The sequence below is a fragment of the Peromyscus californicus genome, unplaced genomic scaffold (genome assembly GCF_007827085.1).
Source record: "Peromyscus californicus insignis strain IS unplaced genomic scaffold, ASM782708v3 Scaffold_7__1_contigs__length_154581171, whole genome shotgun sequence".
NCBI classification, from domain to species: Eukaryota; Metazoa; Chordata; class Mammalia; order Rodentia; family Cricetidae; genus Peromyscus; species Peromyscus californicus.
The window spans coordinates 36,555,035-36,572,486 of NW_026294595.1; the positions used below are offsets into that span (position 1 = coordinate 36,555,035).

Sequence of the window (17,452 nt, forward strand, 5' to 3'; positions counted from 1 at the left end):
TACTGTTCTAGTATCTTTGATTAAATATGGAAGCAGCCCAGCTGTATTAATTTTTTTCTAATTAATGAAGAGGAAAATACCTGTTAAAAATTCAGAAACCCATGCATGTAAAATATATGTACCATGCTATTATCTAATTTAAGAAACTGTTTTAATTAAGATAACATTATTTCATTTTCTGGATTTTTCATAATTCATGTTCTATAATTACTAGTCCTAAATTATTTAACATTAATGAGTTATTGAACCAAACTAAGAATTACATTGTTAGCATTCCCTCTCAATCATTAGGGTTTTTTTTTTTTTAAGCTATATGTATATTTTTAAAGTATTTTCAAACAGACTACAAAATCAGGGTCCTTACTGAAAAGAGAACTCAGTTTTACTTTTGGCATAGGAGTTAGTGATCACGTCACCATATTAGAAGCACTACAGCACTCTGAACCCCTCTGTTGTCTGTCTATTGGCCCTCACTGTGCAGTTGTCTGTATTTGTAATCTTTAAGAAGTGCTAACAGCCCCAGATCTAGAGAGTGATATGGCAAATGTGAATATTTATACCCAGAATTCAAAATTACTGAGAATTTTTTGTATTGACTTCCATTTTTTATATCAAGAAAAAATATTAAACACAGCAAGTTTCCTTTGCCCACTCTTTTCCCTCTAGCTAACCAGTGGTGTGTTGTCTTCTAAGGTACTTTGTGTACTTTTTTGGTTTTTCGAGACAGGGTTCCTCTGTGTAGCTTTTGGAACCTTTCCTAGAACTCACTTTGTAGACCAGGCTGATCTCAAACTCACAGAGATTGACCTGCCTCTGCCTCCCAAGTGCTGGCTTTGTGTACTTTTATATTAAATATACTTCATATTCACATACGGACATATGAATTTTCTGTTGCTTTTAAAATATGCATATTTAGGGGGTTGGAAAGATGGTTCAGTGGTTAAGAGTATTGGCTGCTCATCCAGAAGACCCAGGTTCAATTCCCAGTACCACATGGTGACTCACAACCTCTGAAACTTCATTTTCTTGGGATCCAAAACACCTGACCTCCTCAGGCACCGTGTGGTACCCAGACATACATGCAGCCAAAACACTCACACACATAAAATTCTATGCAATTCTGCATTTGCCTTTTCTTCCTGAGATGTATCCACACTGGTACATGTAGATTTATTTTTTATACTGCTTTATCACAGTATTAAGCTGTTCATGTCTTTTTTAACTGAACATTCCTTTTTAATTTGTTTTATCTTTAGCATATAATATATGCCATATGTTTGTATGTTCCAGAGATGATCCGGTTAGACTAATTGGTATAGCTATCTGTCACCTTAGGCACACACCATTTATTGGGGGAGATATCTTCTCTACTAGCTGTTTAGATGTGCAGTTAGTTATTGTCAGCCAGCATCGTCACCCTCTTACCCACTGCACCCCACATCTGTACACTGCTCTGTGTACCACCCTGCCCCACACCGTTTCTTACTTTTCAATAAACTTTAGCTTTGAGACATAAGTGAAAACATGATGTATTTGTATTTGTTCATCTGCCTTAGTTTACTTAACATAAGCATCTCCAGAACCAAAGTCCTCTCAACCCTGAGCATGTTTGAATGTGTCTTCTCTTCCACATGTGTGAGACTCTAGAACACACACTCTTAGAAGTGGCATGTTTACATTTGTGTATTTACGTTGTGTGTGGAATGGTGCGTGCGTGCGTGCATGTTCAAGCACAACTTTCCCACAGGCGAGGACATCTTTCAGGAGTCAGCTCTCCCCCTGCTCTGGCACTGCAGTAACTGAACTTGAGTCTTCGGGCTTGGCAGTCACCCTTTTTTACTCCCTGAGACTTCTTGCTAGCCCAAATGTATTTTTAAAAGACGTTTCCTATACTTCTAAAGTTTGCATTCCCACTTTATCTGGAGTTGATTGTGTGTGCAGTACGCAGAGGAAGACATCAGATACCCTGCTATCTCTTATGATTGTCTCACTGAACCTGGAGCTAGCCTGACACAGCAAACCTGTATGTCTCTTCTCAGGCATTTCCACTCTAGCGGGGCAATCACTGGATAACACTATGGAAACACGGCGGTGTTTAGCATAGCTGCAGACACCATGTACTTTGGGCAAGTTCTGTGTTCCACAGAGTACACTGGCTACCCAGGCTTTGTCCTTGCTTATTAGATCCCTGGGTTTAAAAAGTGTTTGTTTATAGTAATACAGTAGAGAAGAGAATAGCCATAGAGCTGCTCTTAAAGATGGGATTGACAGTTGCATTAGGAGAGAGTTGTACTCATTCTCTTACTAATATTGCTCAGTAGAGTTTGATTCCTGGTTTGGTTTGATTTGGTTCTCATTATTATTGCACACCTGACTAACATTAAGATGTCATTTCCCCCTAACAATAGCCTTTTCCACAAGGGTACCCATAAGTAGTTAGGGAAGACTTAGCCCCCCACCTCCACTTCCTACGTAAGTATTGTATAGCTGCCCTCGATACAGGAGGAAAGCCATTAAACCCCCGGCCTCCATCACTGTGCTTGCCCACCTGAAACTGCCGTGGCCATTGTTGCTTCTGCTAGTTCATCACAGCCGTGGTACAGGAAGCCATGTAAGTACCGGCTCAGAAAATCTGGGAGCCAGCCTTGAAAAACAGCACTTTAACCAGTGCAGCTTGTGCTGTGGATTGTTGTTGGGAGAAAATGTTAGCATACCTTCATTGAATCACTGTGATCTTCAGGAATTGAAAGATGGTTGCCGTTAAGCTTAGCAGCCAGAGCCGAGTGCCATGTGTGGCCAGCTGTTTCCTTGGCCCTTCAGAGAACTGCTCAACGTCGCTCTAATGCAATGATATTTGGAAAAGAAAATTGAAAGTGTGATTGTCTTTCTAAAAGTGAGGGCCATCCATTAGCACGTCTTCAGCAGTTAATCAGCTTGCCGTAAAGATGAACATGGCATGCCAGCTTGGGGAGAAGAAACAACCCAGATCCATTTGCCAGCTCTCTAATGTCTGAATTGTTCCTATAGCTGTCCCCCCCCAGGGCTTCACAATCTACTTAATAACAAATCAATCTAATCTGGTTTTGCATAGATTTTTCTATCCCAGGCTTGTGTCCCTCCGCAATTAAACAGGGAGAAAAAATGCTCCAAAATGGAAGGGAAGAAAAGCCCTAGGCTACAGATTTTCATAGCTAAAAATCTTGTATTGAACAGTTGCACATTTTAACATCCACCGAAAGCTTTGGTACAACATTTGGTTTGCATGGGTAGGTGGCTCATAATCCAACCAAAGCTATCTTTCGGGATGTGGTGTGTGGGTACCCTGCAGCCTTTTTTCTAAGTTGAAATACAAACAGTATCTAGTATTTTGGGATCCTATGATCATTGCTACAGCCTAGGTCAATTATTTATTGATCCCAACTTTAGTTGTATTATTAGTAATTATGCTATTGGAGCCACAGCAAATTCAAGTTAATTTTCCAAGCGTGATACCAGAGCTGCTCCACAAGAGGAACAGAATGTAGAGTGTGTCTGCTTCCTGAACATCACTGATGTTGTGATACTTCTCAGTCAGAAGATTTTTGAGTAGGATATAAAAGTGTCTCACACAATATGTCTTCTAAATGTAAATACAAAGACAGATATTATTTTTTTTTTTAAAGAGTGGTACGTTCAGAGTAAGTCTACATGTTAAAAATCACCTTTTGTGATTCTTCTCAACCACAAACAAAGTAAGGAATTTAATGATCACCAGTAGTTGCTGAAGCTCTCATCGAGAGATGGCACATTTCTCAGTGAACTAGTCAGTGTGAGAGCACTAAGGTCACATCTCCGTCATCTCTAACGTCGAAGGGCAGACTGCTAAAAGTCTGGAGTTGATGGTCCAGTGTGACATATTCTAAAGTACAGAAAAGTCATCGTGGTGTCTGCTTGCCCAAAATTGCTCCAGCATCTACATGTAAATGCCAATCTGGGAAATACAGGAGACAGAAGAACATGGTAAATGGCACTGGGCTGGTGAACTAATTAGATTCAGACTGTCAGGAATTCTACAAATTGAGTGAAATCATTTCCAACAGAACAGCTATTTTAGAGACAAAGCAACCAGTTGCTTGCCAGAAGCCACACCTTAAAGAAAACTGACTCTCCCTTGCTCAGAAACCACCAGCTGTCCATAGCTTCTCAACCAGGGGTGGGGACTCAGAAGTCCCACTACCATCCATGCTGCCAAGCTGACAGGCTTGATTTTTTGCAAGCAATCACAGCTGCTGTGAGTTCATGAGTGCAGCAGACCGGTCGTGTGCAGAAGGCTTTATTTTGCTGTGGTCCTCGTTGACCTCTGGCTGTTACAGTACTTCTGCCCCCTCTAAGATCTGTGATGATCCCTGGGACCTGAGGGACGGGGATGTGATATAGACACCTCATTCGTGGCTAAGCATCCCATAGATGCCTTTTCTGTGCAGATTGACCAGTTGTAAGTTTCTGCATTAACCACCATCTATTGCTCAGAGAAACTTCTCTGATGCAGTGTGAGAGCTGCACTAATCTGTGGGTAGAGAGTTTAGAAGAATTTGATGCAGGTCCATTTAACAAAATAATAATAGTAGGTTCATGCCTGGGACCTGTGAGCTCCCAGTCTTGGCCAGATTTACAGTACAAGACATTTGTTTCCTCCTGTGGAACTGGCCCTGAATTCTGTCAGAAAGTTGTTGGCTGCCCTATAACATTCCTGCCACTATTGTACCCAGGGGTGTATCTTGCCATGCTTATCATTATTGTAGCTCACCAGGTTTACAGCTGGGTATGGCTGTTAATGACATCTCCCATTGCGTCCTGCCAGCACCCTGAATGACACCCTCTGGTGCTGTGAAAGCTAACCAACACAGAAGAAGCTTCCAGATCATTACCAGCTTGATTTCCCCATGCCTTGTGACCAAAACTGGGTTCTCAGCAACAGGTCCTTACCATCCAGTTCTGCTGGGGAACCCTGAGTGGCCGCATAACTGGTATTGTTTGGGGCTCTCTAGGACTGATCTAGGACCGATCTCCAACAAAGACAGCATCCAACACCTGGAACTAATTTTCTGTGTGGTGTTCCCTGTCTTCTGAAGCATTATTCCCTGTGTAGGGTAACTCCAGTTAAAGTCTTTTATTGTGTGTGTGCACACATGTGTGTAGCTTGGAAAGTAGTAGGTTTCGTATGGCTTTTTCAAACCTCTGTGTTGTTAATTGTTCCTCCACCCCTTTCTCCACACTACCCTCCCATCCTCCTTGTTCTGTCCAATCTCCTTCCCTGTTCTTTTCATCTCACCTATGATCTAATATATTGCATTTTTATAAAATTAGTATAGTTATATTTATTAGACATTGCAATTTCCTAAAACTCTTAAGATTTCATAGTCAGAATTTAAATTCTTCTGAAAGTTTAAAGACAGACGGCTTATTAGCTCTGATTTTTAAAAATTCTTTGTTTTTGTTTTTGTTTTTTCGAGACAGGGTTTCACTGTGTAGCCCTGGCTGTCCTGGAACTTCCTTTATAGACTAGGCTGGCCTTGAACTCACAGAGTTCCAGCTGCTTCTACTTCCCAAGTGCTGGGATTAAAGGCGTGCACCACCACTGCCTGGCTTTAAATTTAAAAAAAAAAAAATGTGTTTGTTTGAGGGCATGTACACATTCCACAGCATGAATATAGAAGTCAGGACAACTTGTGGAAGTCAGCTCTCTCCTTCCACCATGTAGGTCCTAGGAATCAAACTCTGGTCATCAGACTTGACAGCAAGTGCCTTTACCTGGCAGTCTTCCCAGCCCTGATTTTAAATTTTATAGATTATAATTTACACTTTGCTCCATATCTCCCATAAGCCTTCCCTATGGGTCATGTTGACTTACAGTGGCCATGAATGGTAAAGGGGAAAGATTAAGCTGGTCAGCTCTCTGCTCTGTCACATTGTGCGTTGTTATTGCTTTATGGATTCACATCAGAGGTGTAAAACATTCTTGACCATGCACTCCCCGTGCCTGTGCTTTGGAAGGGGCTGGCCACCTGAGGGGCTTTACAGGTCACCTCTCTCAAGAATGATCCATTCTCATGTCCCCCACCCCACCCCCACCACCCCATTTGGTAGCTGGAAATCCTATGCATGTATATGGGAAGCAGTGGTAAGTAGAGAAGAGAAAGTGGCTGGGTGGATTTGAGACTGGGATGAACCAGGGCCTTTAAGCATTCCGAAGCCCCTCGTCTGGGGTTTAGACGTTGCTGTGTAGAGCAGCAGTGGCTGGCTATTGACTGTCTCCAGGCTCTGTTCTTTCCCCAGACAGTTATTGATGATGCTAGATCTGTCTTCCTCCCACATGTGAATTCATTCCTCCCTCAGCACAAAAAGAGCTTCTTATGGCCCTGGTCTATAAATCAAGAGTTGAGAACGTGATTACAGCGAGAAACTGGAGCACAGTAGAAATTTTAAAAGTATGCTGTGCTCGTCTTTATTTTCATAACTGGAACAAAATTTCTTTTATAAGTTAAAGAACCTTCACTCTTCATAAAGATAAAATTATTGGTCTGGCTAATCAGTAGGCAGAAATTATTTTTAGATGCATACTGCCTGGATGATATCTCTGCAGCCTCCCAAGCACTGGAGTTAGAGATGTGCACCACCATATCTGACCCGGTCATTTGCTGTTGACTGTCTAAACTGCTAAATTATTAGCAAAATAAATATTTTATTTAAAATGCAGACTTGAATTCCTTTTAAAAATGAATTTTTAGAAGCTGAGGCTATGACTGTCATTAAAATGTTTGCTGTGCAGATGTGAGGACCCAAGTTTAGGTCTCCAGAGTGTTGCAGTAGACATTTGTAATCCCAGCACGGTAAGGGAGACAGAGGGTCTCAGAGATGTGTACACACACACACACACACACAAACCACACACCAATAATATATATACAATTGAAGGAATAATTCTCATAGAATAAAGTTTTACATTAAGTAGATTTTCCAATGCATTTTTTTCTCTATTATTCTTGCGTATATGTATAATGTGTAGGATGGGCACACATGCCATGACACACATTTGAATATCAAAGAACAGCTTTCTTTCTGCCACCTTTTGTGGTTCTGGGACTAGAGCGCAGGTTAATAGGCTTGCCCAAGTGTCCTAACCTATTAAGCAACCTCACCAGTCCTCCCGAACATTCTAAATGCTAAAGACTATATAAAATGAAGTTGTGTGCATCAGACAGGGCTTTCTGTTGATAAACTGGAAGGTTTGTGGATGTCAGTGCTTTTCTTAGATCTCTACAGCTTAGTCCTGAATTGCTGTTGTAATTATCTCATGTAGAGAAGTAGAAATGTTTTTCTCCTTCCTTTTTTAAAAAATTCTTTTCCCGCTCCTTACCATTGCCACTTTAATTTAAAATTGTGAGGTTGGGAATGTCTTGTCTCCAAAAGAAAAGGATGTTTTTATGTGAACACTTGTCATTTTTACTTGGACCTTAGTTTTTCCCCTCTCTGTGTCCTGTCTTTGGAGCGTTCGAATAGATCAGAAATGGGGATCAACAGCATTTTCCAGACCATAAACACAGATAATGCCCATCCACCTGTCAATTCCTAAGCTGGATTTTGCCTGAATTCCTACACCTTTGCCTGAATAGGACCTTGGGCTATGGCTAAATCCATTGCAGGAAAGTCTAGTCCTGTGTTAACCTTTTTCCTATTTTCCCTCCGTTTGCTTGTGTTTCAAGTGTTAGCTGGGATATTAGGAAACCCTCTTTCTCTCTGGATTTCTTGGACTAATCAGGACACCTGTTGTGGGGTGGGCCTCAGCAGAAGTCTGACTTCCTGTGTAATTTGTGGGGATGCCACAGGGAACTGTTTGTCTCCTTTTCCTCTAGTAACACATCCTCTTTGATCTTCGCTTCCCATATGGTCTTCCGAATCTTTTATTCATAGATTCAAAGCACTCACACAAAACGCTTTTGTCAAAGAATATTTAACATCATCTAAAATGTATTCGCCTCTGTTGCTCGGCATGTTTCCTCCACCTTGAATGTCTGCACTGTGCATCAAATAGTCGTTTTCTCTTTGGGAGACTGGTCGTAATATTATTTATTAATATCTTAACCTTTTTCTGGAGTGTATTTTAGACAGCTGTTATAAAGGGATCTAAAACTGCAGTCGAGGATATAGCATGAGTTTAAGATAGAATGAACACGAGAAGTAGGAAAACACATGGATAGAAATGAAACAGTGGGTGACCACTAAGTTTACCAAACCTCCTAGCCAAAGAAAACCAAGACTGTACTCTCGTGGCACTTTGCTACCCCTGCCGTTTGTGATTTTTTAAATATTGGAACTGTGAAAGTACATTCTGAGAGCGGAACAGGTTTTTCAAGTCAAGAGCCATTAAAAGGGAAATACCTGAGTCAGGCTGCAGGCCTTTGCAGCTTTCCTACAATCCTTGGCATCTCTGGTTTGTCTCTCCCCAGCCACCTCATTGCCCCTCTGTGGTTCATACTCATGACTGGATTTGGAGTGGAGATGGACATGGACCAAAGCAAACGCTTGTCTGCCAGTGGGGATAGCTCAAGACTGCTGTCAGGAGTTGCTGTGTCCTTTGTGAAGGGTATCCTTAATCTGGAGTGCAGTCTACCCTTAACCGCAACATCTCTCTCAGATCACAGAAATAATTATGAAGAGACCCTTTACCCCCGTCTCATTTGTTATGTCTCATAGATTTATGAACCTGTACCATTCTCCGGGACAAATTCATAACATACAAAATAACTAATCTGGAATTATGGCTGTTTTCATGTTTTCACTTTCTCTCCTTACTGAGATGTTGGGAATTACCTCTGGAACAGAAGGGACTAATGGCTAACTGCATAAAGGCCAGGAAGAATGGTTCTTAGTCTCTAGTAAACAGAAGATTGAAGGAAATCACATGACTGCAGGTCTAAGCCTGCCCTAGCAATAAGACATAAGAACAAGGAGAGTCTCTGTTTGTTGAGACTGACATGTACATCAAGCAACTTTGGAAGATAGTCCCAAAAGTTTATTTAAATGCCAAGAATTGCTTTCAGACTGCTGCTAAAAATCCCTTCTGCCTTGGCTAATGAATTTTTTAAACCAGGGTAGTCAGCGCTCCTGAGGGGTTCCCGGTATCGGTTTGTCTTGTAGCATCCTTGTTCTACAAGTAGGCACAGCACGGCTCCTTTGTCACCTACTGTATTTATTGGCTTTTCTGTTTTTCCTCAGGTAGCCTAATGTCAGGATGGGAGCTATCTGGGCTTTTTTGGGGAAGAGCAATCAAGATTTATTGTTTCATTTTGTCTGAAGTTTACTTGTTCAGACCCTCAGACAGAGGAGAGTGAGTCTAATGTAGAGACTGCATTTCCTAGTCAGTCTACCTAAAAGCAACAGATGAGGGCCCTGTCTCCCAACACAGGGGAAACAAAACTAACTGAACTGGACCGCCTATTGGTGGATGTTTCTTGTAACATCAGAGGTTTGTAGCGGTAGGGAGGCCTGCTTCTTACATGCCAAGGATTAGTATAAAGTGAGCCCATGACATGGCTGATGGGAGTCCAGGGACAGGGGAATTTCACCTGACAATGGGACAAATGTTTTAAAGTCCTAGGGTTTCCTTTTATGAAGGAAACGTGTTATATTTAAAAAGTGGTATTCTCAGCAAAACACCAAGAACATTGAAGAAACCCACTGCGTCATAAAATGAGTAATCTGCCTCCCTTGTTTAAAATAAAACAAAAAAAAAGAGTGAAAATCCATTAGAATTTACCTTTAACACCAAACAAGCAAAAGAATTGAGATTGGCAAGCACTCCTGTGTCCTATCAGTTCTGGTTAGAATTGAGACACAGTCCCTCCCCCGAGAAGAGCTGTCACATGATGATGGAAGCCCATAACAAATACCCCAACTACCATCATGAAAAGTACAAAACTAAAGTGAGTGATTGGACAAGGCCTTGATATGACGGCGCAAGGAGTCAACTCTCATCAAGCCAGTTCTTGAAGGATCTTAGTTGTCATCAAGGAGGAGACCATCAAGGAGTGGACAGACAAGACAATTTCTGGAGTAGTTCACCTAAGTGAAATTTAATTTGCTATTGGGCAACTGTGGGTGACTTTGTTAGCCATTGATGAAAGTTCTTTGCATCTGAGTGACAGATGCCAACCTTAGAGGGAAGTGGCGTGGCAGAGGTACTAGGTGGCCCCACTCTGTTCTCACTGTGACCCCCCCAGGGCTCAGCCAGTAGTGTCCGAGTCAGCAGGAGAGGTAGAGCATTTTCTGAGACTGTTCTCGATTTTAGATTCTATAGGAAGCGGCAGAAGGTGAAGGTAAACTCGATTAGAGTGCTCAGTTTCCTGGATATAGTCCATCCATACATAGTCACGAGGTACCTGCACAGCAACTCTAGCATTTGAACAATTCTTAAGAGAATTTTTAGACTGTTCCTGCACATTCTTCCCCCAAAATAGCATTCAAAGTGTGAAGCAGCTTGGCATAGGAGGCAAGTTCAAGTGCTTTCAAGTTCCTGGAATGTAGGTTTGTGTGGGAAAGGGCAAACTAAAGGAGCCAGGTGGCAGGGACCTTCTGTACCACCCTGGGAGGTTTGCATTTTGTCTTCTGTGGATCTGTTTGTGCGTTAGCACTGGGAGAATGACATCCATTTATTGTCATTCAGTGAAACTCAGTAGCAACAGCAGGAACGAGAGCCTGAAAGGATAAGAGATCAAAACCATAAAGACTGATTAGGAGAAAGATGGAAAGAATGTTTCAGCCAAACTGGGATGAAGGGATGGAGGCCCAAGCTCTGTCCCTGGTAGTGTCAGTTTTTGCAGCATTTGTGTGAGTGAAGGAGACTCAGGTGCCCCTAGGCAGTGAAATAAATAACTGCTGCTTTCCAGGTTGAGTGACTCCGTGGTCCTAACTAAAGTGGACTCACTTTCCAGGAAAGAATTGAAACATGTGGAGCATGAAGTGTGATTGGAAATAGTGGATGCAATTCACAGGACTGTGTGTTTGTTAGTCTTCCGATAAGCCAGTCATGACTTTCCATTACCAACAACCTTCCTCCCTGGTTTGCATAATCAGAAAGAGATGACTAGGTATCAATTCCTAGAGACTAGGAAGGCGCATGAACCAGATTCTGAATCCTGGTGGCCAGGACCAGTGCTCCTGCAGTGGCTGTGCCCGGGGCAAGTACTCAGGTCACCACCACGTTCTTCTCACACTCTCACTCTAGTGAGCCCACTCACTAGGCTGTCCTCGGGTGTTGGTGGAGTATGAGCAGGCAAGTTTCCTAACTCCTGTCAAAAGACCAAACTCAGGAGAATTTTCAAACATGCTACACAGCTCTAAGTAGCCATTTTTATCTGTGAATAAAAACTAATTCCATATGTATAGAATTTTACAGTGATTTGCTGCATATTCTGTGTAGCACAAAAATGCATAGTCTCTGCCTAAAATATAAAAAAAACTAATATTTTACTTAAAATGCAAAGCTTTGATTGGTTAATTTGCCCGCAAGTTTCTTTTTATTTGTTTTCATCTGACCTGGACATTTCTAAACACGTGAATGGCCCATTGTAAATGGTTGATAATCAAGTTATTCGAAATTGTGACGATATCTTCCTATTGACATAAAACTCCTGTTGGTGACTCAGCCCTTGTGTTTTAAATGTCTTTCACTTTCCAGTGGAAGATCCTAGAACACAAGCTGCTTGGCATCTTCAGAAGGGACATGAAAGGGAGCCAGGGTGGAGTCTTGTGGGCACAGTGCCTGCAGATACATGGTAGACAGCCAGCATCGGTTGGGAAGTGTTTCTAGGAATAGATGGTGGGGAGAGAGGAGAGAAAGAAGGAAGCAGGCCTTTCCTTCTTGGCTGAAGCTGCCTCTGGTGACTCTAAGGTGGATCTGCCCCACCAGCTCTCAAACAGTGAGCTGTGTTAAACAACATTTTAGATTCTATCTATTCAGTCTTCAGTCCTTGAGTCCCAGAGTGAACAGTTTGAGACTCAGTTAAAGTGAATACTTTCAAAAGAGAACACTGTTCTGAAGAGCACAGACCACACTTCCTACACAGCATCGTCAAGGTAATTGGGTAATATGTGGTCTTCCAAATGCACTCTGGCAATTTGGCTTATTTTTAATGTTCATTGTTAGCTGCTTTTCCTAATGAGTTGTTTATATTACTTTAAATTGAAATAAGGTAATTTTAGCTGAAGATTCTCATTGACTTGGGGGATACCATGCTGTATTTAGGGGACCTAAGGTGTTTTCAGCAGCAAAATGCTATTTGCCTGATTTTTGTGCTGCCCCGCCCCCCAAAAAAGCTACTGCTGCCTCCTCGTGACAAAGGGTGAAAAAAGTTAATTGGCTTGAACAAAGTTATAGCTCTCCATCAGTATTTACCTCGCTGCCCAGAACAGTGAGCTGCTTGAGGCTTTTCACATTCTATGAAGAAGCACTGTCTGAAGCATCTCCTGTGCCAGCCAGGCCCAGAGAGGAGCCAGACAGCCACAGCCTCTGCTACTCTGAGCAGCAGCCCAGAGTGACATGATAAGGTTAATCAGTGATGCGATAAGGTTAATAATTGTAAAGATGGGAAACATTACCAAGCATTCCATTAAAGTTATGCAAGTGAAAACTCAGAGCTTAATAACCTTTCATGGTAGTCCCAAGATACATGACCTCTACTAAGCAGTTCTGCATGGCAGTTTGGTTGGCAGTGTGCATTCATGTTGACACAAAATGGGATTCTTTTGGCAGTTACACAGTGAGGCCTTACCAGTCCGAGTGTCTGGAAAACTAAGTATTTTAAGAGTAAAATTAAATAACAAAAATACAAAGAAACTGAAACCTGTCGTAAGAAAGAAACCACTTTCTGAGTTCAAGGTCAGTGTGGTGACAGGAGCAAGACAAACAGCCCTTACTAAGATTTGCTCACTGTGTCCCCGCCCCCAGCTGTGTCCTTGAAATGGCATAATAGCACATTAGCTGGAGCAACACTCCTGGAGCTCAGATGAGATGAGTACTCGCTGATTGCCTCCATTCATGGGAGCGCTTACCCCTCTTAGAACCGAGTCCAGGTCCTGCGACGTGAACTGCTCTGCCTATGTGGAAAAAGGGCAAATCACACACACTGTCACCCAGCAAAAATCCCATCGGCCCTTGAGTCCTTGGGAGAGATATCGGGGTGTTAGACTGCAGCTGACAGCATTGGACTTTTCCTCAGCTCCACGTCCTTCCTTTTGTGAAGTGTTTGCTTATTTAAGCCTAGAGTTACAGCTATTTTTCATGAGTTATTAAATGCTCCCCCAAAGTATTTGGGGTTTCTTTTCTACTTTCAAAAAGAGAGAAAGCACAAATATTCAAAAAGAGAAAGAAAAAAAAATCTGTGTTCTTACCCCAAATGAATAACTTTACTTTTTAGCGTTTCTAGACTTCTTTGTAGGTGGTATAGGTGGTGTGTGTGTGTGTGTTTGTGTGTGTCTGTGTCTGTCTGTATGCGTGTGTGTTCTGTCTGTCTGTCTTGGTGTTTAGAAGCACTGGCTTTGGAATCAGAACATAATATATTCAAAACAGAGATCCAAACCTAAGTGCTTTCATTTACATTTGAAAAATGCTTAATCTTCTAGTCTGTGTTCCAGCACACTGTCCTCTAATGCCATAATGTCCTATATTAATTGGTACATGGCAGAGAAGGACAAGGATGCACACAAATATGTTTTCACATGAAAATATTTCTTTCAATACATATACTATTAGCCAGTGGTTCTCAACCTCCCTGATGCTGTGACCCTTTAATACAGTCCCTCATATAGTGGTGACCCCCAGCCATAAAATTATTCTTATTGCTATTTTATAACTGTAATTTTGCTACTATTATGATTCATAATGTAAATATCTGTGTTTTCCAGTGTTCTTAAGCAATCCCTTTGAAAATCCCCAAAGGAGTCGTGGCCCACAGGTTGAGAACCACTGCTGTAAGCTAAGGAAACTCTGTAACTCAAATACTGCCCTGGCCTGCAAGTCCTCATTTTTTTAATGTACTGGTCTAAGAATGTGGTTTAGCTTTTATAAGACAACTTTCCATTCAGAGAATGCCCCTGCTAACTTGCGTGTCTGTTGGAGTCTCTCATGGCTTCCTTTGAACATTTTAGTGGCCTTGTGGGTCTTGTTAAATGTATGTGCTGCACATGTGGTTTAAAAATGTCATGAACACCAGCTCTGTTAATGTGCTCAGTTGTTCTGATCTCTTTATAATCTGTCTAATCTCCAATACAGTTCATCCCTAATGATACAGAAGGTTAAAAACAGTTTAAAAAGTAATTTAGAAGGGTAATTTTGAATTTTATTTGAGATTTTAATACTTTTACATAATTTGATGCAACAAATAAAGTGTTGGTGTGCAAAATAAGCCCACAGTTAAATTCTATGATAAAACAAATTTTTTTTTTCTTTTTCTCCAGCTCAACTGAAAAGTCATTTCCTTGGAGATCAACAGGTATGCTTTTTATTATTATTATTATTATATAAAAAGTGTTTTGTGTTTTAGAGACACACAAAAAAGCAGTTACTTAGCTAGCACCCACCCCATAAGCCCTGTGCTAGGCCTGAACCCAGGGCCTCGTGCACGCTGGGCAAATACTCGACCACGGAGCTAAGTCCCTAACTCCTCCTTTGCCTATTCTTTAACCTCCTGTCTCATGGTGGAGTAAGCCACACAGAGCTTTTGGCAGTACCGAGACTGAACTTCGCTCTGATGTTGTGGTTCTAATAACCTTCATCCTTTAGCATAATTGAAAGTTACAGCATTGCACAGCAACACCACTTCCATCAACTGTGTGTCTGAAGCTTTTCATCACAAGGAAACAGAGGGGACACCAGGAAGGTTATTGTGAAAAAGGATCCATCAAAGTTTTCATTGACGTGCTTACAGTTGCTTGAAATGTTCATTTTATATACTCACATTTAAAATAGCTGCTGCTCCTAATATAGTCTGGTAGACTTTAATATAGTTTGTGTATCCTGTTTCCTAAACTTGCCACATGGAGGATGAATTCCATTACAAAGAGTACCTGCCACTACTGCAAGGGTCATACTCAGTCTTCACTCAGTATGAGGTAGTCAAGCACCTGTGCCATATGCTGCATGCTGTGCACCTGGCTGGGCAAACAGTAGTGGCACAGCACACCTGCCCTCCACTACCAGCCATATGGAGTTTTATAAGGTGAGCAAGAGTTAGCCTTGAAGAAAACCCAGAGCACCGGATGCCCAGTATCTAAGCCTATCTGCACTTTGCCACGGAATTCCAATGTTATTCACATTGCTGTTCTACAGTGCTTGTTTGTTCAAACTGTTAATGTATCGAAGATAATGGGAAAGCTCCCTACCTGCAAGACCTGCATATACCATGTTAGTAAAAGCAGAGATACCCCATGAAAGAATATGCAGCTACCTTGGAAATGAGGGAGCGGGGAGCTTTGTGCCACAGATGGACAGACCGCTTCTAAGATAGCTATGCAAACATGAGCCTGAAGCCCACCTGGTCTTCTCCTCCACCAGACTGGAGAGGAGACATTCCCACCAGACAGAACACACAGTACAGCAGTGTGTGGGAATATTTGAAACTAGTTTGGAAAGGGAGATGATGTGTAGATGTTAGAGGGCTGAATTGGACCAGCAGGGAGGTTGAGTCTCTCAGTAGTTATGAAGAAACCCTGAAAATCCTTTAAGAAGAGTCAAATCATTTACATATCCACGGGAGAAACTGCATAGTTATGGATTGGATAGAAGAAAATGCAGCAAAGAAAGACCAACTGGAAATGTACTGCCTAAGTTGGTGTGGGAACCTCTGGAATGGGCTATTACTAAGAATTTGGAGACTGGCTTGGTGTGGACAGAAGACAATGATAACCTTGAGGTCTGGCACAGAGTAGGAGGGCGGCTTCATTGAAAATCTGGGAAATTCAGGATGGAGAGCCAGTCTTTAGGACACTTCGGACTATGGTGTTGGCATGCTGGGTTTAATGGAAAAAGTGCAAAGGAGAACATTTAGTGACTAGGTATGAATGTGAATGTAAGCCGCAGTCCAGTGTGAAGACACTCCTGTTGAGCAGATAGCCCCGCACGCTCAGGTTTCATCAGATGGTTCAGACATGCAGCCAGAGTACTGTGGACCATCTGAGTGACAGCAAGGCTGGAACCCTGAGAACAGCCCTGCTCGCTGTTCCTGGGAGGTAATCAGAGATGATCTGAAACCCGAGGAGCCCAGGGCGTCAGCTGGGACCAGTGTTATTTCCCTACTTCGTTACAGTATGTCAGGTCTTCACAAAGGGCAGGAACTATGTCTGCCCTGCTCACCTGACTGAATGAATACACACATAGATGAATGACTAATAAATGTCAGCAACGTTTGAGGGCATATACATTAGCTTCACAACTAAATTTGGAGCCCTTGGGAAGTTCCTTTTTCCTCTCTGCACTAGGACCAAGAAAATGCCCAGTCCTTAGGAAATATTAAAGATGCCCCTCTGTGAAAGAGGGGCAAATGTGTTAATTTAGAAGCAAAATGTATACTTAGAAAAAAATTACAAAATGTTGTGATTTTTTTTTAAACTCTGAAGAGCTTATTTTGATTCTTAACCGCTTTCCTCAGTGCCTTGAAACCCTTACACTGAAGACATGTCCAGCAGACAGTCTGTGAGTCCATGCACTCCAGAATGGCCCGGAAAATTGGAAATTTACTGAAAACTTTATGAAATTCTGGGTTTGTTTCTCTCTCTCTCTCTCTCTCTCTCTCTCTCTCTCTCTCTCTCTCTCTCTCTCTCTCTCAACTCAGTTGCATACTCTTGATCATGAACTTGGTAGATGACTGTGTCATGTTGCAACGTCAAAAGGTTGGACACTCCTGGTAACCTAACAGGACATTACAACTATTGTAAATGGTGTCCTTGCCAGCCGCCACCACTGCTGCCTTCCTCCTCCTCCTCCTCTTCCTCCTCCTCCTCTTCCTCCTCCTCCTTCCCCCCTCTTCCTCTCCCCCCTTCTCCTCCTCCCCCTCCTCTTTTTTTTTTTTTCAAGACAGAGACTTTCTGTGCATCCCAGGCTGTCCTGGAACTCACTGGGTCATAGCCCAGGCTGGCTGGCTCAGCCCCTTGCTGCTGGGATTCACCATGCCCAGCGTTTGTAGGATTTTCTTTATTGCAAATTTAACATGTCTGTTGTGACTTTGATCATATTGTCTCCCTTGCAGCTCTTTCTGTCTTCTATATATAATAACTTCATTGAGATATAACCCACATGCCCTACAATTTACACATTTAAACTGCACATTTCAATATTTTTGAATTAGGCACTCATCGCCGCAGTTAATTTCACAGTGTTGCCGTCACCTGTAAAGATACCACATACATTCTATCCATCAGC

General features: G+C 42.1%; 1 protein-coding gene across 16 annotated transcripts in view; it reads left to right on the top strand.

Moving 5' to 3' along the window:
* Positions 1-17,452, top strand: part of Pkp4 (plakophilin 4) — a 229,904-nt gene that overhangs the window by 144,313 nt on the left and 68,139 nt on the right. For all 16 annotated transcript variants that reach the window (XM_052723816.1, XM_052723818.1, XM_052723825.1 and 13 more), the window contains one exon: positions 14,494-14,528. In XM_052723816.1, the coding sequence (XP_052579776.1) occupies positions 14,494-14,528 (35 nt within the window). The remainder of the gene's footprint in view (positions 1-14,493; positions 14,529-17,452) is intronic.